The sequence below is a fragment of the Castor canadensis genome, chromosome 2 (assembly GCF_047511655.1).
Source record: "Castor canadensis chromosome 2, mCasCan1.hap1v2, whole genome shotgun sequence".
In the NCBI taxonomy this organism is placed as follows: Eukaryota; Metazoa; Chordata; class Mammalia; order Rodentia; family Castoridae; genus Castor; species Castor canadensis.
In genome coordinates, this window is record NC_133387.1 from 159106674 (window position 1) to 159127648 (window position 20975).

Sequence of the window (20975 nt, forward strand, 5' to 3'; positions counted from 1 at the left end):
GTCAATTTTGAGAGTCAACAAGGTTTTATTGGAAGTTTCACTTGAATATTGTTTGAGGGTACTTTTGTACTACAGTGGCAGAGTTAAAGAGCTGTGACAAGACCACATGGCCTGCAAAGTTGAAAATATTCACTGAAAAAGTTTGCAGACCCTTAGTCTACCTTCTTAGGCCTATATCCAGCCAAACTTTTCTCTAAGCCTTGAAGGCAAAGGGCTTTCTTCAGACCCTAACTGGCATGTGCATGTGTATCAGATGTTATAGGGCACCACTTTGTAGTCTCTTTACCTTCTTGGCTTCTGTGACATCACCCTTCTACTTTCTTGTAATCTGTTTATTCCTTTTCATTTTCCCTTCCACTTTCCCCAGTTCTTGGTACTTTCTAGGGATTTGGTCTTTGACTCTTTTTCTTCCTTATTAGTTTCCTGAGGCCAGGGCTCTTTAAGAATGGTCAGAGATCACCTGGATTCTAATCACTTGGGTAATGTTTAAACTACAAGTTCCTAGGCCTGAACCCAGACCAACTGAGTCAGGATCTCTATTGTGAGCCCAGGAAGCAGAACTTCTAAGCAAGGTTTATTTTGTACACAAAAACTCAAATTTGTGAATTACTCTCACCTTTGTAATTACAAGTGACAAGCTTAAACTAAAAATTCAATCTCCAACTCTGCCTTCTCTCCTAATTCCAGACTCCCATAGGAATGATCTCTAGACATTCCAACCTGTAGCTCATAGACAAAAAGCCAACATGCACAAAATATGTTCTTCCCAAAGCTACCCTTCTTCCCTGATTCTCTATAGGCTACCTTTTAGCCTGTAGCCAAGGCCGGATGCCTGGGATCATTTTCATATCCAGACACTACTGATGCTACCTCCTAAGAACCTTTTCCTCCCAGCCTCTGCCCTGCTCAGGACTACTGAAGTAACTTCTAACTGTAGGATGCTCCTGCTTTTTCAAATCTACACTCCACAGAGTAATCTTTCTGCATGCAAATGTCTTATCTCTTACTTGGATATGGTCATGTGGTCCAACTCCAGAGACACCAGCACCTAAATACAACTCCTAACTGTTATCCTTGCTGTTCTCACTGTAGTCAGGGTTCTGATCACATTACTACTCTGCAGGGGCTCCCCAGAACCTGCAGAAGAGTATTGGTTCTTTGTATTTCAGAGGCCTGCTCTGCTCTAGTTACTGCCAAAGTCCAATGTACCAACTGCTCCTCCCCCCACACTCATGCTCACATTTTATGATTCTGCTTTTTATCTCCTTCTTTCCTTTGTCCTTCATCAGCTTGGCAAATTCCTCCTTTTCTTCAAAACTCACCGAGGGTATCTCTCCCTGAGGAGATATTCCTGAGTCCTAGGCAGAACTGATGTGCTCATCACCTCCTCCTGCTAACCCTGACCTTGTGTAGTCTATCAGTCCACCTCCCACCAGACTGAGCAACTCTAGCTAGCTCTTTCATCCTCTAGGCCTTGCACAGAATAGATGGTAGATGTCCCTGAAGTTGAAATGAGCCAAATGAGTCAAGGATAACTCCACAGTTGGAGTATGAGGACCTAGAAGCACAAAAGCTCAATCAAAGGGAAAAACTAAAAGGAACAGTTTAAGGAGAAAGGGGTAAAGAGACATGCTGAACTTGAGACTTTGGCAGAATATCCAGGAGAAAAGGTCCCAACTGAGAACTGGAAACATAAGATGCAAATTTCAGGGAAAGATTAGGTGAGACTAGAGTTACAGATTTAGGGAGTCTGAAATTATTAAAGCTGAAGAAATAACCAAAAGAAGGTAAAGAACAACATCTTATTAATTGCAAGGAAAGAGGAAGAAAAGAAAAGATGAAGAAAAAGAAAAAATGTCAGAGAAAAAGTTAAGAGCAATGTTATAAAAGTTGAGGGAGAATAGCTTCAAGAAGGGAGGGGGATTAAAGAGTCTAAGGATGACTGGTGATTACTTGGGTTGAAAATAGTACACTAAGGAAAAAAATGGAAAGTAGCTTCTCACTTTAAGCAGTTAAAGAGTTTATATTTACTTAAAGCAGCCTAAATGTTGGTTTCCCCTGAGCTCTCCTGGGGTTCTTTATGTACGCATCCAGCATCAGAGACCACAGCACGCAGGTAAGCAAGCTCAGAAAGCTTTCTGACTACAGCCAGAGACATTCAAAATGGCAGAGAGAAAACAAAGTCAAGATAAGTAAAATCCGATCTGGGTTATACCTGAAATAGGACCCAACTGTGCCATTTTCCCTAGCCATGGGAGAGGTTCTGGACCAGGCTCAAAGAGAGACATCATGAGGTTTGATTTCTTCTTGCTGTCAGCTTGGGAGTAGAGCATTCCATGCCATTCAGGACTGGATGGAGAGAAGACAGAAGAACATCAAGCCCGGGCCTGTCAAGTACAAGTGTAGGCTGTGCTTTTCTCAAGACAAATGCAGCTTTGAAATCAAGACACATGGCTCTTACCAAAGCCAAATCCTAAACCTGAGAATGCACACTGCTGTCTCCTGGTACTTACATTCCTCTGGGACACTTAGGATTATTCAAGCAAAGTGATGTATATATGGAGATCAAAAGTAGTTTAAAAAAAAAAAAACCAGATCACAATGGGCAGCAAGTAGCTGTACTGTGACGAGGAGGAGTAAAAGCTACAACCTATGGGTCCTTTCAGCTGCCCCCTGAGTCACGGCAGTCCCAATGCAGGCAAGCCCTTCTACCACAGGGCACAAGGCTATCACCCTGTTGCTTAAGAAACACTGTCCCAGATTGTCAAAGGACCCCAGGTGATTCTCATATTCACAGTCAGGACAGGTAGCTTGGGTGTCAAGAAATAAAGCAGACAGAATTACATTCTTCTTTTTGGACCAGCTAATTTTCACTCAAGCAGAGAGGGAGGCATGCTTCCTGTGGTTCATCTTAACCTCTTGATCCTCCACATCAACCCCCGTGATGGCCAGAGGTAATGGTCACCTCTTCTTATCTAACAACAGGTGTTACAGAAAGACAAGTAGATTGCTTCACAGACTTGTAGATTTACTGCAGATAGTGCAGAAGGCAGAAGAGCTTTCCTCACAGGGAAGGACTACCAAAGAGCAGTTTCAAGTACAGGATCTGGGGTATGAGTGCATGGTAAGAATCCTGGCTCTTTTATTAACTGACAAGTCTTGGTGTCTCTAAGCCTCAGTCTCCTCATCTATAAAGTGGGGTTAATGTTGATACTACCTGCATAGCTGTTGTGGGGGTTTAATGGGTAAATATATGTAATGGGCTTAGAGGAATGCCTTGCACATGGTAAAATGCTCAATGTTAGCAGTAAGCTTGCTAGAAAGGCTTTCTCTACCACTTGAGCTTTCAGTTATTTTTCAAATAAGGTCTTGTGTTTTTGCCTAGGCCTAGTCTCCAACTGTGGTCCTCTTACTTATGACTTCCACATAGTTGGGATTACAGGACTGGTACCATCATGCTCAGCTTGTTTGTTGAAATGGGGTCTCACTAACTTTTTGCCCAGCCTGGTCTTCAATCATGATCCCCCTGATCTCTGCCTGATAGGAATGAGTCCCTGCACCGAGCATGCAGCATTTTTTTTTTTTCATTTAGTTTTACCCCCTCATTTTAGCAATGTGGAATCTGTGAATCCTGCCCAAGTTCTTATAATAAGTTAGTAGCATTCTTATAGTTGGAACCTAGGAACTTAGACAGGATTTAAAAAGAGGAAAACTAGCCTGGCATGGTAGTACACACCTATAATCCCAGCAGTTGGGAGAATGAGGCAGAAGGATTGCGAGTCTGAGACAAGCCTGGGCTACAAAGTGAAACCCTCTCTCAGTAAACAAGATAAATAATCAAAAAAGGAAAACTGAGAAAGTATATAATATAATATAAAACCAGCATAATTAAAAGGCTCACTGCATACTTACTCTAGGGAATGATTTTAAAGAGTAGTTTAAAAGGAAATTACAGGTGGGAAGAGTGTGGCAGGGAAAAGAAAAAGGTGACCAGGACCTTTCTGTTTCTTTCAGAAAAATCTGTAAAATGCTTCACCTAGTGAACTAATTTTCCCTTCCATTCAAACAAATGTAAACAAAGTTTCCTACCCTAATTGAACAATTGCAACCATTCCTTCCACTTTTAAGCTGCCATGGAGCAGGACACAGAAGTTGGGTATTTTGCCTGCAATCTGATTGGCTGAATTTTCATCTTCATTATCATCAGTGATTCCAGTACCCACCTCATCACCTTCTGTAAAAGGGAAACAGGTTAGAGCAACATTAACTACAAAAACTCCAAACCCCAATTACATGCTTAGCTCTGCCTAGTCTTGAAGAGAAACTGTGCAGAGTTGTAAGGGAATATTATAAAAAGTTGGGTAAATTCCTACCAGTTTTCCACTATCCATATAAAAATCATTTTCCAAATATTATATGGGTTCCATTTATATCAAACATACAGAATAGCAAATCCACAGAGATAGAAAGGCTATTAGTGGTTATCTAGGGCCAAGAGACTGGGGGTTGGTGGTTAAAAGGAATAGGGTGTCTTTTTGGGGGATGATGAAAAAGCTCTAATAGTATTTTGATGAGGGTTTTACAACTAACTCTGTAAAGATACTAAAAATCACTTAATTATACACTCTCACCAACTTTTTTTTTGGTGCTAGGGCTTAAACCTAGGACCTCATGCTTGCTAGGTTCCTAAACTAAGCTAAATCCCTAACCCCAATTACACATTTTAAGTGGGCGAAGTATAAGATTATGAATTATATCTCAGTAGAGCTGCCATCTAAAAAATCCTGTTTTGCACAGTTCCAGTAGGAAGCTCAGTTAGATGTCATCTGGAGGTTCCAGGCACCCATCTAAACAGAACCAGATACAGAGATGTCAGGTGTGTTTTAAACTCTGACTTCAAGCAATACGTGGATGGCAGGTCCAAAGTACACAATGATTACTCTGTAAGCCTCTTGACTGGACTCCCCAACTCCAGACTCTCTCACACTCTCTGCTGCCACAGGAAACTTCCTAAAATTAACTTCCTCCATGAATACCTGTCTGCTCAGTCTTGTTCAAAATTTTCTACTTCAATAGGAAGAATTTCCCAGTTTAATTTGCTATTCAACAGCCCTTACAGCACGGCCCTCTTCTGCTTTCCCATATTTTTCTTTCCACCGTTCCCCTATATAAACACTTTATTTTGCTCATTTTCTCTCTTAGCAGTTGTATAGGCATACAGAATTTCTTTCAGGACCTTAGAAATAAAGGAAATCTAGTTGTTCCCTGAGAACACAAAGCAAATTATAACCATAATGAACACAGTAAGTCACCTGTAGGTGCAAATCAAGATTCTGCCTGTGAGTCAAATGCCAATGGTTTGTGCCTATAATCCTAGCTATTTGGGAGACTGAGCTTGGGAGGATCACAGTTCAAGTACAGCCTGGGCAGATAGTTCGTAAGACCCCCTCCCTCCCACTACCATCTCCAAAATAGCCACAGCAAAATGGATGGGAGGTGTGGCTCAAGTGGTAGAGCACCTGTTTTGCAAGCATGAAGCCCTAAGTTCAAACCTCAGTCCCTCCAAAAAAAAAAAAAAAAAAAAAAAAAGATTCAGCCTGTGAATGTGTCACTGAGTAGTTATGGAACATGAGCACTCTAACTGAGATAACTGGCCATTAACAGGTCATAAGCACACTTAGTAGATGGAACTCCAACTGACTACATACATTTCTTGGAGAGAGCTGAGAAATAAAGTGGATGCTCACTCATCCATTCACAGAGTTAATGAGAACCTACTATGTGCCTGGCACTAGAAGAACAGAGAACAGAATTCTACCCCCTTACCAAGCTGTATGTGACCTCCACAATTAGCAAGCTTTGGCTTGGCACGTTCCTTTTAGGAAAGGCAGAACCCTGGATAAGGAACTAAGTAAGCACTCTCATCTCTACAGAGGACATCCCCTGTAAATTTACAAACCAAAAAAGTCTTTCCACAGTGTACAGCAGCAGAATTTCCCTCCTGGCATATAAGGAAGCATTGTATTTTCTAAAACCCAATTTGGTAACTGTTCCTTTTGCTAATTGAACTAACCTACTTATCTAACATTCTTTAAATAATATAATGCTTCATATGTATCAATGGTATAGGAAGAGAACTCACCTTTGTTAAGTGCTATAGGTAATACCAGATGCCTGGACAGAACTGGAGGACTTGAAATATCAGCTATATCAATAAATCCCACTATTTCCAAATCTGAAAGGAAGGGATCAATATAGAATGAAGTCACACTAGGGAAAGTACATTATCTTCTATGCATTAGATTTTAGAAACACACTGTTAGGTTGTGATTTCAAATACCTAACTAATAATTTGCCTTTGTAGTAACTCAGGAAATAATGATAAAAGTCTTTAATTTAATGAATGTTAGTTATATGACAGACAGATCAGGTATACTATGAGGCTAGGTCCTCAGAAAAGGCAAAAGTTTGAAGGTTAAGTCCCTTTGTACAGTCAGGGATATTCAGGTCACCAAGGGGTAACTACAACTTCCTTCAGCCTTCTGAAAGAAGGAAAGTAGAGCTGTTTAATTAAAAGCAATTTCCCCAAGAACAAGAAATACATTATTTACAAAACCAATAGGATAACAATTTCTTTGCTTTATAGAAGCTGTAAGAGTTTTGTAAGTCCAAAATAAATAAACAGTTGTAACTAAAGTCTTTTTTTTTTTGAGACAGGGAATTACCATATAGCCTAGACTGGCCTAGCACTCATGATCCTCCTGCCTCAGCCTCCTGAGTGCTGGGATAAAAGGCATGTTCCACTATGCTTGGCACCAAAACCTCTTTTTTTTTTTTTTTTCAGTTTTATTATATAATTAACACAAACTTGAAAAATGCTAAAAATTGTAACAGAGAAAAATAGAATTATTACTTATTCATCATAAAAGGAAACCTCTAGTAGTATCTTACTGACTTGCTTTTCAATTTTTCTTCTAAGCGTATACACACCCATCCATATTCTTAAAACAATTAAAAAATCAGAATCATGGCAAGCACAGCGCACTTCTAATTCATTAGGAATTGTGTTTCTCTGGAGATTTGCTGTCATTACCTCCCTTAGCTGAGTAACAAATCAACACAAGCAGCTAGGTAGTTCTTATTTGAGTAGAAAAACCTTACTACACTTTATAGAGATTTAAATATAAGCTACATAAAGGATCTTATTATTGGAAAGAAAAACACTCAAATTACTTATCAAAAAAAAGACGGGAGGGTCACGCTAAGGAGAAGTCACTAATGAGAGAGGGAGGATAAAAGAAGGAAGTTAAGAAGGTGAATGTGGTTGATGTACTTTCTATATAAGAACGAATATAGGATTTTTAAACCTGTTGAAATCACCGTAAGAAGGGGACTAAGGTAGAAAGGAGAAAAATAGAAGGTATGAAACAATTCAGAATATAATACATATACACATGGAAATGTCACAATAGCTATCTTAAACAAAAATGTCTTTTTTTTTGTTTGTTTAAATGGAGAACTCCCCTGCCTGGGGGGTTGATACCAGTGGGAGGGGGAGGATATAATGAAAGGGTGTAGAATGTGGTAGAAATATTATATACTCATGTGTGAAAATGGAAAAATTAGACCTGTTGAAACTATTCCAGGAATGGGGGGAGGGAAGATAAAAGGAGAGTGATAGAGAAGGTAAATTCAATTATGATATATTGTAAGAACTTTTATAAATGTCACAATATGCCCCCCAGTACAACAATATTATGATAATAAAAAATACATTTATTAAAAAACAGAAATTAATAAAACCAAAAAAGTAAAATTTTAATAAAAACAAAACAAAACAAAAATTTAGGAGGGAAGTGGAATTTAACTAATTTAAAGGCCACACCATATTTGGTAAAGCTAAATACACTGTCTTTATCTTCCTTCCAGATAGCCAAATTTTTTTTTTTTGATGGTACTGGTGTTTGAACTGAGGGCTTACACCTTGAGCCACTCTACCAGCCCTTTTTTGTGATGGGTTTTTTTGAGATAGGGTCTCTTGAACTATCTGCAATCCTCCTGATCTCTGCCTCCTGACTAGCTAGGATTACAGGTGTGACCCACAGGCACCTGGCCTAGTTGGTATTTTTGACACTTCATGTTGCCACTAAGCATGGTGCCAGCAACATGAGCTAGGTAAAAACAGTGGCCTGTCACTTTCTTTTAGTTGTAAAAGAAGGACTGGAAGAAGCCGGGGGCCAGTGGTTAATGCTTGTAATCCTACCTACTCAGGAGGCAGAGATCAGGAGGATCAAGGTTTGAAGCCAGCCCGGGCAAGATAGGGTCTTGAGACCCTATCTTGAAAAACCCTTCACAAAAATAGGGCTGGTAGAGTGGCTCAAGGTGAAGGCCTTGAGTTCAAGCCCCAGTACCTCAAAAGAAAAAAGGACTGGAAGAGTTCAGCACATCAGAACTAAGAGCTTAGGGACCATGTGGTTGACTCTACCTACCTAACAAATAAGGACTGGAAGAAGTGACTTTCCAGGGTCACACAGCAAGTCACAGAGCTAAGTCTAGAAGACAGTCTTTATGATGCTAACCAATCTTAGCATCTCTATTAAAAATCACCTTAGATTGCTGAAATAGCTCAGCTGGGAGAGTGCTACAGTGACCTTAAGGATTTCCTTTTTGTTGGTGGTGGTACTGGGGTTTGAACTCAGAGCCTCACACTTGCTAGGTAAATGCTATACCACCTGAGCCACATCCCTACCCCTTTTCTGCTTTAGTTATTTTTCAGGTAGTCTTGTATTTTTGTTCTGGCATGGGTCAGCCTCAAATCACCATCCTCCCACCCAAGGCCACCTGCATAGCTGGGGTGACAGGTACATGCCATCATGCCCAGTTTATTGACTGAGATAAGGGCTTTGCCAACTTTTTGCAGTTCCTGGCCTCAAACTGCAATCCTCTTGATCTCCGCCTCCCAAGGAGCTGGGATTACAGGTATGAAACCACTACACCCAGCCAACTCAAGGATTTTAATGCTATTGAGTATCACCATGACTTTCAACTCTAGTAGTTTTGGGTTATAATGATCTATGACTGAAAATTAACTCATGATCTCACAATGAAAGGTCAGTATCTGCCAGCCCTTGGATAATACATCTACCAATCTAAAGTGCTGATAACAATAGCACCTTAGTATCAGAATATAGGATTGTGTTCAATCCTCCTAGATGCAGAAGAAAGTAAGGATACCAGGAAAGCTATGAAGAAACATTTTACACATTTTAAAATGTTACCTGTGTTAATGACCTTTGGGATAGGATCGATTTCTTCATCTACAATGAAAGGTTCTGGCCTGGGGAAGACTTGTACATCAGCGGTTAGGTGGCCACACTTGAGAACAGCATGGAAAGGTGTATATGCCAGATCTATCAGTTTTCTAGAATATGATGGTTAATTGTAGGGATTATAGGAAGAGTAATATGGTACAAATAAAAGTAATTTTTCAAGATGTAAAGTTTGTTTTCCTTCCACATTGACTCCAAAACAAAAGCTGACCATTTGTGAAACAGAAAGTAATTTGACATTTTTGGTGAGGAGATTTCAATTTAGAGAAGCCTAAAAGCAAAGTGCTGAAATACAGTAAGACAGTCAGAGTTCATAGGCATTATAGGTTTAGTCATACTTAATTTAACAGAAGTGACTTTCAAAAACTAATACTACCATTTTATCTGAGAAGTGGGGGAAATGAAATCACACAATTAGAAATAAAACAATAGATATTTTTCCTGGATGTCAAATTATAACATTGGAGTGTAAAGAAGGCAAAAAAGCTTTAAGAATATACCCACCCAAACATAGACTGAACATTTTTCAAGCACAGGGGACCATCAATAGTAAAAATTTGCCCTTCACCATTGTTTAAGTCTATGAGACGTTCAAGGCATTCCAAGGAATCGGTGCTCTGAAGCTACAAAGCAAAAGAGATGACCCCTTTAAAGTGGCACAAATTACCAGATTACTGTCAGCACACCATGATCACAGCCATCATAAAAACACAGGCAATAACTGATATAATTAACAGCCAATATGAGAAGGAAATAGCTACAGCAATTTGAATCAAAGTTCTGTAAGATGACACCAGTAGAACTATTTCATTCAGAAGTAGTTTGGTAAAGAGCCTCAGAGGACATCACAGTTATTATTTATATAGCATCTTCCCTCCAAAGTGTTCTTAACATCATTTGGCAAGAACCATCACTATCTACATTTTACAGAAAGAAAAACTGAGGTGGAGGAAGGTTAAGTAACTTTCCCAGATAAATGGGAAAAACAGGAAGCAAAGTGTTTTAATGAAACACATGTCAGAATAATGTTACTTTACAAGAAATCAAAACACAGCTCTGTCAACGTTTCTGGTGCAATGGGTATGAGAATTTCTGAATAAGGGAAATAACTAACACCTCCCCTCCCAATCTCAATCCTTCAGGACCAATCAGCAGGATAGATAATAACTCCGTTATATTCCCAAATAGGTAACACTCTGAAATGTCAAAGAGCCTTAGTTGAAACCAATGGACTATAAAATTACAAAATTATAGCACATGCAATAAAGTAGTAATCAAACATACTAAAAAATAAACCAAGCCCTAAAATTTGCATAATCAAACTAAAAAACTTAGTAAAAGGCATTACCTCTTCCAGATTTGCCATGCACATGATGTATAACTTAGACGGGAAAGGAAAAGGTAGAGGAAACCTGTTGCTCTCGCTTCTTTGATTATGAGTAGCTAGGGAATGTCGCAGTGACCCTCTACCAATGCCAAGACAGCCATCAGTCACCAGAACAACCTGTTTGCAAAGAGAGAGGAGGTTTATACATTGAATCAGACATTGATAGAAGCTCCATTCATCAGTGTTTTCATTGCTAAAAAGAAGTCTGAGGAAGCTTTGTGGGGTGATGGAAATGTTCTATATCCTAACTGTGCTAGTGGTTACACAGGTGTTGCATTTTGAAAACGCAGTGAACTGTGTATTTAAAATTTATGCATTTTACTGTATTTCATTTAATTACATTTTTTAAAAGCTTGCCTTTGACTACTTAAAGAACAGAAACATTAATAATCAATTTTTACTTAATTGTATTAAAACTAGAACCCCATCTCTTACATAAGTAGTTGGTACCTAAGGCACTGATGTAAAAAATAGATGGCACATTCGTATGTGTCCCTAGGAAGTACTGATCCAGAAGTCTGAACTTTGTCACGTTAGCTTTTTTATAAGGAAATAAGAGGTATGCTTTGTTTCAAAGTACTACATATTTTTATTGTACTTTTTATTCTATTTTATTTTATTAGAAGTACTAGGGTTTGAGCTCAGGTACTTGCTAGGCAGACACTCTACCACTTGAGCCATGTCCCCAGCCTGTCAGTTTATTTTACTTTGTTTGTTTATTTATTTATGCAAGGGATCAACCAAGGGTCCTTGTGATTGTGCGTGTTAAGTACATGTTCTACCACTAAGCTACACCCCCTGCTACTGATTATTCTTTTTGGCAGTACTGGAGCTTGAGCTCAGGGCCTCATGCTTGTTAGGCAGGCACTCTGCCAGCCTACCACTTTGTTTTTAAAGATGAAAAATTCTATCCCTGCTTTAAAAATTTTATCAAATTCTTAAAAAATATATTTATAAAGGCCAGAAGTGTGTAAGACCTTTGCAAAGTGCACACTTAGCCTATATTTATTTTGGGGGAGGGGTATAAATGGAGTTTATTAAAAGTTAGGGAAGGAAAATATAAAAGGGAGCATGGTGGGTGCAGGTGGAATCTGCAGACAGAGAGCCTTAGCCTATTATTTTAAAAAGCCAATAAAGTACCCCAACAGTAGATGGTAGCTGCAAAACCATTTTCCCTTTCCTCATTGCTTCAGGGTGAACCTGAAGCCCAAGCATCCTAGGGAGGTTTATTTTTCTCTCATTAGCCTAGTCCAGTAACTTGATAATAACAGGTCATTAAGGCAGGATTAGGTGAAATACCAAGAGTAGCACTGTCTTCTACAGCCTGAGAATGTTAATGGAGGTCCTCTGGAGGGATCTCATTTTTTTGAAGATGAGAAGATAGTTAATTGCCAATTTCTTCTTTGAGGAACCAACAACTGCTATAAAACAGCTTACTTCTGATACTACCTTTTTTAGATGCAAGGTGATAATGAAATATTTCATGTAATGTCAAAATGAGACAGACTACTCAGGTAATGAAGGCACAATCCAACTATCTAAAATCTTGGTTAAGCTGGGTATGGGGGAAACACATCTGCTAATCCCACTGCTCAGGAGTCTGAGGCAGGAGGATCTTGAGTTCTAGGCCAGCCTGGGCTACATAACGAGATCTTACCTCAGAACAACAACAACAACAACAAAATACTTGCTTTGATAGCACATACACTAAAATTGGAATCAGACAGAGAAGATTAGCATGGTCCCAGCACAAGGATGACATGCAAATTCAAGAACCATTCCATGTTACTAAATTTTTGAGCAATCAATTAAGAAATAAAATGAAATCTTAAAAATTCCACACTAAAATAAACTTGACTGTAACTGTTATAAAAACAATCACTAATAACCACCACCTCTAGAATGGTGTTTTGGATCTGATTCACTTAAATCTAAGTGGACTTACACCCAGCCCTTTACCCTCAGGATACAATCAGTCCATCTCAAATTCTGATTCGTTTTTCCCCTCAAATGAAGACAAACATTAAAAGGCAGGGTACCCATCTGGCTCTTAACATTTTTTCTGAGTGTCTCCTCTAAGACCACAAGAAATAGGAAAATGAAACTGCTACCTGAGAGCTACCAGTTCAGAAGATACTGACAACAAAACTTCATTTATTCAGTTTATTTTTAGGAAATTACATATTCCATTTGTATGGATTTACCATAGTAAGTTATGCCTAGGAAGTAAGGTGCCAAACCTCCTTTTTTTTTTCCCTGTAAAGGGATTGATCGAAAGGCACTCACTAGCTCCTTTAGCAGGTGTCTGCTACAGTGATTTAACATTTTAGTAGTAGCTCAGGGTCTTAATGAACCCAAGAGTATATATTCTATAAAGCAGTGTAGTTTTCACAGTAAGGAAAAAAGTTTTTTTTTTTAAAAGTTTGATTTATTCAGAAAAAACTAACCCTTTTTGGTGTACAGTTCTGAGTTCTGATAACTGTATCCAATTATGAAACCATCCCTCCAATCCAGAAAGATCAGTTCCAGAGCTTCCTATACTCCCTACTACTTCTTTTGAATTGGTCCATACTCTTCCCTTACTCCCAAGCATCCACTATCTTATTTTTAATTAAAAAAATAAATACCAGAGAGGCCACTGATACTACTGAGGAGTCTTGTGTTTGACTCTGTAATACAAAGTCATACACCACACGTTGTGGCAAGGTATGAACAAATAGCTCACTGCCTGGTTTATAAATAAAATTTTATTTGAACACAGCCACACCCATTCACTTACTTATTATTTATGACTACTTTCACACTATAACTGCAGAACTGAGAAACTGCCAGGCAACTACAAAGGCTAAAACAGAGAAAAAGTTTGTCAACTCCTGTGGCAGACTATTATGATTTTCCTTTTAGCGATGTTTGTTTCTCCTTCTAATTATGCTACTACTTTATCAGCACACTTTCTCTGCTCTGATTCAGTGCTAGTGTGGAGTCTGCATGAACAGCAAAAAACTTTGTGATCTTCATACCACTCATTTTTAGACAACTCAGCTGAGATGGCTAAGAAGTTTGCTGAGAGGTGCTACACTGAGATAATGAAGACAGACTATATTGTATTAATGTTTACAATTCTATCACACAAATTATAATCACCTGCTCCAGTGAGTATAATTCTTAAATTCCCCTGTGAGCCCTTTGTCTTTTATACAAACAGTACAAGTTTGCAGTAAGCCAATTTGCTAGAAAGATGTTTTCCTTAAGGTACAATTTTTCTGCTTTCTGAGCACATTAGTGTGATTTAGATTAGTGTGATATGATTAGAGTGATTCAATGCCTTCTTTAAAAAAGGAACCAATAGTGTAAAATGTAGTTTGTGGAAATTATAATGTATGCTGTGTCAGAGCCTGAGAAAAATCAAATCACCACAGCAGTTAGTGTTTTTAACTTAAGGCAATGAAAAAGATTTGATCATTACCTGGCAAGGAATTGCACCACCCCATTCTTGCTGAACGATATTACAAACACCAACTAACGCAGACTCCAGGCAGGTTTTGTCATAATCATCCATATTACTTAGTGCTTCCTTATTGAATAAGAAATAAAATTGCTCATTATTCTTTACTGTTTTAATTTGGTATTAGAAAACAACATAAACTCTTCAAAGTATGAATGTTACACATGAACATTGAGTTTCTGAGCCCCAAAGCATAGGTCCTTAAAGAAAACAGTAAAGCAGACTTTTTCAACTGTAAAGGATAATTAAATGAGCATCCTTTTAGTCTATTTCCTTATTAGGTTAGAGTGGACAGCCCCCCCAAGTTTATATCTTTATAACTGGACCTTTTTGAAGGAATATATTGAAATGAGGAGCTTAAAGCACATTACAAGGCCTGGGGTGGTGGCTCACACCTGTAATCCTAGCTACTCGTGAGGTGGAGATTAGGAGGATCCCAGTTTGAGGCCAGCCCAGGTTAAAGCCAATAAATAGCTGTGCACGGCAGTACGTGGGAAGCATAAATAGGAGAATTGTGATCTAGGTTGGCCTGGGCAAAAAGAGAGATCCTATCCCAAAAATCACTAAAGCAAAAAAGGGCCAGGGGCATGGCTCAAGTGGTAGAGCACCTGCCTAGCAAATGCAAGGCCCTGAGTTCAAACTCCAGTATGGGGGCAAGTGACACATTACAAAAATAATGACTAAGTTTACCATACATTAATCATATCCTAAATATCCTTCCAGGTACTTTGCATGGATTTAATCACCACATTACTAACTGTGCTTTTAAATGAGGAAGCCAAGGTTAATTAAGTAACTTTCCCAGGTCTCAAGACTATAGTGGCAGACTAGATTTAAACCCAAGCAGCCTGACTCCAGGACTCCTGCTTTCATCACTATTCCTCATTCTGTACATAGTAATTCTAAGTTTCAGAACTGCTGAATATCAGAAATCTTTAGGTTAGGCACTTATAAGAAAACAAGTCCATTTTTTTTTTTTAAAAAAAAGCTTTTGAGTTTCTTAAAAAATAAGTTGATAAAAGGTATGCTTTAACAAAAATGTATTACTTATATTTTTGAAATTCAAACTACATTTCTCCTGGATTTCTAAATTGCCTAACAATTACTAAAGTGCTCAGTTTAATTCCGCAAATACTTATTGACTACTCATTGTGGGCAAGGCACTGTGCTAAGCACTGTTAAAATATTAATGATTTAGAAAGTAAATTCTCTAGCATTCCTCAGAAAACCCCTTTGGAAGACAATACCTATTGATCAAGGTTTAAAGATTATAATATCTTGGCATCTGTAAACCAAAGCTATTTGTTGGAGAGTAAATATCATTTTAAATTATTCTAGAATAGGGTTTTTATCAGAAAGTATAAAAATGTAAAGTGCTGAACATAAAGATGCTGAATTTTAGGGAACAGAGCATTGCATTCTAAGACCTTTGTATTTCCATAAGGAATTCTAGAAAACAAAGAAAATAAGGCAACAACCCCTACCTCTACCTTATAGCTCTACCAAAGCAAGCCGTAAGACCTACTGATCTTGAGTCTTGTTCTATAGGTAAGCATATTAAGTACCCATTCACTTACTATTATTATTACTATTTTTTGGTGGGACTGGGGTTTGAATGCAGGCCTTCGTGCTTGTAAAGCAGACACTTTACCGCTTTAGGCACACCTCCACTCCATTTTGCTCTGGTTATTTTGGAGATGGGGGGGTCTTGCAAACTAATTTGCCCAGGTTGGTGTCGAACCACAATCTTCCTGATCTCAGCCTCCCAAATAGCTAGGATTATGGGCGTGAATCACCAGCATCCAGCTCACTTATTATTAAATTATTCCAAGTTCTAAAATCATTACAGTACTATAATACTGTTTTCTTCCCAATAAATTTGGGTCCTGTATATATAATAACATTCCTTTCTGTACCTGTAGGGTGTTATAATCTCTTGTGAAGGGGACCATCAGCTCCCAAAGTGATGAGAAAACCACCAGCGCTGTAAATTCAAGCTTGTAGTTTGTAGCCATGTGTTCAAACAGCATCGTCAAACCATGGGCTGCGAGGTGCTTACGCTGGTATTCCTCAGACCCCTCAATAGACACAGGACGGGTCATGGAAAGGGATACGTCCATTACCACCACTGTCGGCATGATGGAAACGATTCCAGTGTAGTGTTCCCAATCAGAATGCAAACAGATAGCTACAAATAGAGAAATGCTGTGGAAAATAAAAGCGGTCTTACATATCACAGAAAGGAAAAATACTGTCACCATAATTTTAACCAATTTCCCAGCAATAAGTGGCAATAAGTCCCATTGAAATTGAGGTGAAGGCAATCTGCAGATAATTCTGAGAAGTAAACAGCCCAGTGCACTATGAGGACTACTCCTAGCCTCACACTTGAAAGAGTCATAAACCAAGGCCACCTTGAGTATCACCACTGAGGGGAAAAGCATTAAATTCAGGCAGGCCTTGACTTTCACACTTCAAAATTTTATACAACTTAGTATAACCCCACACCACCTGTCCAACACTTAATTTACTAAGAAACATTCTTAGTTGTCATATGGTAGTATTATTTGACAATAGACTATTCTTTTTTTGCCATCATCAGTATCCTTATCAATACAGCAGTATTAGTGCCAGTGTGAAGCCCTGAATTCAAACACCAGTAGTGCCAAAAAAAAAAATAAATAAAATTCACAGATACATAGACCCGTTCATGGGGATACAGCTTGCTGCATCTCTATTATTAAACTATAGTCTGTTGACACAATAAAATATTAAATAAATGATACAGATATAAGAAACATTTATATGACAGGTAAGGAAAGCAGGTCACAGGACTATATGTATATACTGCTTACAACTTCAAAAAGTCACATTGTATATACTGTACACAATTACAGAAGATTTGGTAAATATAAAACAAGTTATATGAAATTTATTTTTTGGAATTAACTTCAAAACATTTAACAATGGCCAGACTGCTTATTAGTACAATGGCCAACTACAATATGTGCTATTGTAAAATTCCAAAGGTAAGCAGGCTGTTGGGAACTCAGAACATATTGTTTCACGGAAACATATTATAAATAGGAATTAGGAACTCAGGTCAAACAGGAAAAGACTTTTTTACCAACAATGACAGTAGGTATTTTTCAAATATATTAATGTCTCCCGTATCCAGTATCAATACAGTTAAACCAGAGAAATGAATTACTTTTTCAGAATCCTTAAAAGTCTAAAATATTTAACTATTTTGACAGAAAAATTTAAATGTGTCTCCTCTGCCTCATTAAACACTGTGTGCTAAATGTAAGTCACCTTCTTAAGCACCACTTTAAATGTCAATACTGCCCAGCACTGCTGCTACCCTGATATTCCTCTTTCCATCAGCAGTTCCCCAAGCGTATGTTACAAAACACTGTTCTGGAGGGATGCTGGAAGAAAAATAAGTTCAAATCTTATTAGAGATTCTTCGAAGTTTCACAGCAAAGCATCCAGTTTAATTTACTAATTCTGTATTTCCCACTTAATCCTTTTCTACATAATTACTGTTGAGGTCTCATAGAACAAGCATTGTGTAGAACACACATAGAAACACTGCCTTATACTCAAGGGATCCAGGCTGTTGGTTTCTGTTTGGGTGCTTTCCCTTTATAATTAAGTTTTAGAGCATCAGCATGCATTGCATTTTTCTCAGCAATTCTCTATAATCATTCTCTTTTTCTGATTTGCTGTGGACTGGAAAGCTAGGTAATTAAATGTGTTAAAATTGTGCCCACAAACTGGGCACCAATGGCTCACCTTTGTAATCCTAGCTACTTGGGAATCTCAGATCAGGAGGACTGCAATCAGAGGTCACCCCAGGGGAACAGTTTGAGAGATCCTATCTCCAAAATACCCAGAGCAAAATGGACTGGAGGTACAGTTCAAGTAGAGCGCCTGCTTTGCAAGTGTGAAGCCCTGCAGTCCCATGTCAGATTTTGCCCACCAATGTCTCCTCAGAACTTACCACGATAACTGGCATTCAGCAGGTGCCTAACAAATATCTGATTATGATTTATGAACTATCCCTAGTCACCAGATAGCAAAACATTATAAATTTTAACCCTGAACACCAGAAACACATTTCCTCCTCTCATCCTCATGCAAGCAGAGAGACACCAGGGATCTCCACACCTTTGCCCAGACCCATTCATGCATGGAGGACTTCATGTTTTTTAAAAGTTGCAGAACATGGGGAGTACTGCCCTCACCTCTTAGAAGAATGGGAGACAGTTTACAAAGACTTAGATCAGGTCTGAGAAAACACATCCAGTCCATGAAATCTGCTGTTAACACTGGAATGGATGACTACAGCTGTCAGTCTTGCCTTCTCTCAAGACACCTCCGGAGCTGGCGTTTTCTCCTGACGCATACATTTGTGTCCACTCCAAATGCACCTCCGCAACAGTAGCACGGTTGCAGGAAACCAATTTCGTACTCAGGTTGTAAGCACAGGAGTCAAAGAGGGAACTGAATGTTCTTGAAGGATGGTTCACTGAAGAAACTTAGGCCTAGTTAAAAATTAAATTAAATTAAAAACCCCACCCACGATGTACTACTCCTCACTTGGGTTGACTCCAACCCTCAAATTTTCCCACGCAGCCCCCTCCCCCACACTTTCCCATCGGTGCCATAGACAAACCACGCTGCAGACAACTAGGACTTTTGTTTCTCAAGAAGCATTTACTCCTGAGAATACATCTTAGCCACCTGACTTTGCCTTAAACGCAAAGTCCCTGGAGGAGGTAATAAGGTCGTCCACAAAAAAATGATTCTCAGGAGTTTCCCTCCCAAAGAGTGGTCCGTTTAAATTTCTAAACCCTCGCATAGTCCTCGGCTTCGCGGTCAGCTGCCCTGCCCTGCTGAGCCCCTAGGACTTCAGAGACGACTTCATCTCTAAACGTCTACCCTGGAAATACACAATTCTCGCATTTGGATCGCAGCCCAAAACATGTGAAATGTGGAAGTCTCTCATGCAAAAAGGGACAGAAGGGCCCAGGCAGGGGACGAAATCGCGCTGTCTACGCGGAGCTGGAGACTCCGGGTCGCAGGGCTAGGGGAGGCCGGGGGAGGAGGGCCCCAGAGGGGTCCGAATGTTCCTTACACCTGATCCCTTCGCCGGGAGCCCCCAACACTCAACGAAATGCAGCCGCGGCCCGCGGCCTCCCCACTCACCCGGAGCCTATCTCGGGCCACAGTCCGTCCGCTTAAACTTTCCGCCCGGGCGCCACGACCGGAACTACAGGGCCGCGCGAAGAAAGGGAACCGGGCAGCGCCGCGAGCGGGCTGGGCGGGACTTCGAGGATAAGGCGCCGGGCTGTGGTTCTGCAGGGACGCTAGAGGGCGCGCTCCTCTTCCGCGCCTCTCCGCGGGGGCGGGGCGGACACCCCCGCTTTGGACACTCCCCGGCTTGGCTGAGTCCTGGCTGTCTCTGTCCCTTCCCGCGCTGTCTCCCCCTGTACTGCCCATTCTCGGGCTCTTCTCCCGTTTACCTCCGCCCTCCGCCTTGCGGACCAGCGCAGTGTGTGACTCTTTTCCACTCTGTCCTGTCACTCACCTGGACGGAATCCTCCTACTCTTTTTAAAGTATGCTTCCTGGCTGAGGAGCGCTCCTGCTTTTTTCTTAGCTGAACTGAACGCAGTTGAGCTCAGAAGACTGAAGACTTAACGACTTGGTCTACTCAGCCCTCGTGCTCAGTTCTCTCTCTCCCCCATCTTTGGGGGAAGCAAAGGGGTGGCTTAGTTCCCGCTTTCCTGGCCAAGGTCACTGCTGAGGGGTGTGCACTTAGGCTTTCCTGTAGGGCGGCTTTGGCTCCTGCCTGTTTCTGTGGCCACCTGGTGTCCCCACTGTAGTCTGTGCCCCAGTGAGGCTGGAAGGGGGCGGGGGTGGGGGGTGGACAAGAGATGACTTTGTACCCATGTAGGGAGCACATCGGCTAGAGGGAGGCTTGAATGAATGCCAGCAGGCGCCTGAGTTCAAAGAGCAATGCTGTATCACATCGGTTACAAGTGGGAACAGAAGCCCTCTAAAGGCCTCGGGCATTTGCTTCTTTTTCTTTTAGCTGTGGGACACTGTATGAGGCAAGGAAGAAAAGTGCCTAGAACCAAAACAACTCAGGCTGACTTTTCACAGCTTGTTCTGTGGGACAGTGCAGGTCCAGCTGCTTGTAGTCCTTTCCTGCTTCCTCTTTATATCAGAGGTGGCAGAGAAAGGTGGGTCAGGCTGTGGGAATAGCTTTGTCAGCTTCAAGGGCCCAGGACCTGCAGATGGCTCCTTGTTTGCTTCAAAACTTCTTTCCTCAACCTGGCTGGTCTTCCTCTCTCAAGACCTTGCTGTGCTTGAGCAGGTACTGACATTAGGTAAATAAGGCTGTGGCCTGATTGCTTTGCCATAATTTCTATCTTCCTGCATTGAGAGGGATGCAGCCAACAGTATTGTCACCACCTCTACCGTGAGGTGACTTAGCCCGGGGATTTTAGCTCAGATCTATGGTCTAATTCATTGCTTTCAAGTTTAAACTTAATTCCTAAAACTTAACTTTGCTCGTGGCTAATGGATGATCTGATGGGTGATCGGATCTTGATGGGTGATCGGATCTGAGTAACTTTCTTTCTGGAGACTTGGGAAGCAAAAGATCAATTTATTAAAATTGACAATAGAAGGTAGAACTATCAAAAGAACCATTGCCACTCATGGCAACCATTAAGTGTTTGG

At 40.2% G+C, this 20975-nt stretch overlaps 1 protein-coding gene and 1 non-coding gene across 5 annotated transcripts in view; one reads left to right on the top strand and one right to left on the bottom strand.

The window, feature by feature from the left end:
* Positions 1-20048, bottom strand: part of Ints14 (integrator complex subunit 14) — a 28728-nt gene extending 8680 nt beyond the window's left edge. The window contains exons 1-11 of one of the 4 annotated variants that reach the window (XM_074066237.1): positions 19436-19575; positions 18472-18771; positions 17537-17652; positions 16138-16426; positions 14183-14290; positions 10678-10833; positions 9834-9952; positions 9279-9421; positions 6143-6235; positions 4090-4234; positions 2216-2349 (exon numbers count right to left, since the gene is read on the bottom strand). In XM_074066237.1, coding sequence (XP_073922338.1) covers positions 2216-2349; positions 4090-4234; positions 6143-6235; positions 9279-9421; positions 9834-9952; positions 10678-10833; positions 14183-14290; positions 16138-16359 — 1120 coding nt within the window. In that variant the 5' untranslated portion in view covers positions 16360-16426; positions 17537-17652; positions 18472-18771; positions 19436-19575. Of the gene's footprint in view, positions 1-2215; positions 2350-4089; positions 4235-6142; positions 6236-9278; positions 9422-9833; positions 9953-10677; positions 10834-14182; positions 14291-16137; positions 16427-17536; positions 17653-18471; positions 18772-19364; positions 19576-19817 lie in introns of those variants that run through there. The other 3 variants (XM_074066236.1, XM_020172877.2, XM_074066235.1) reach the window with 3 other exon arrangements.
* On the top strand, positions 12404-12506 carry LOC141421004 (U6 spliceosomal RNA). The gene has a single exon (XR_012445712.1). It is a non-coding gene; the product is annotated as a U6 spliceosomal RNA (small nuclear RNA).
* Positions 20049-20975: the final 927 nt, after the last annotated feature.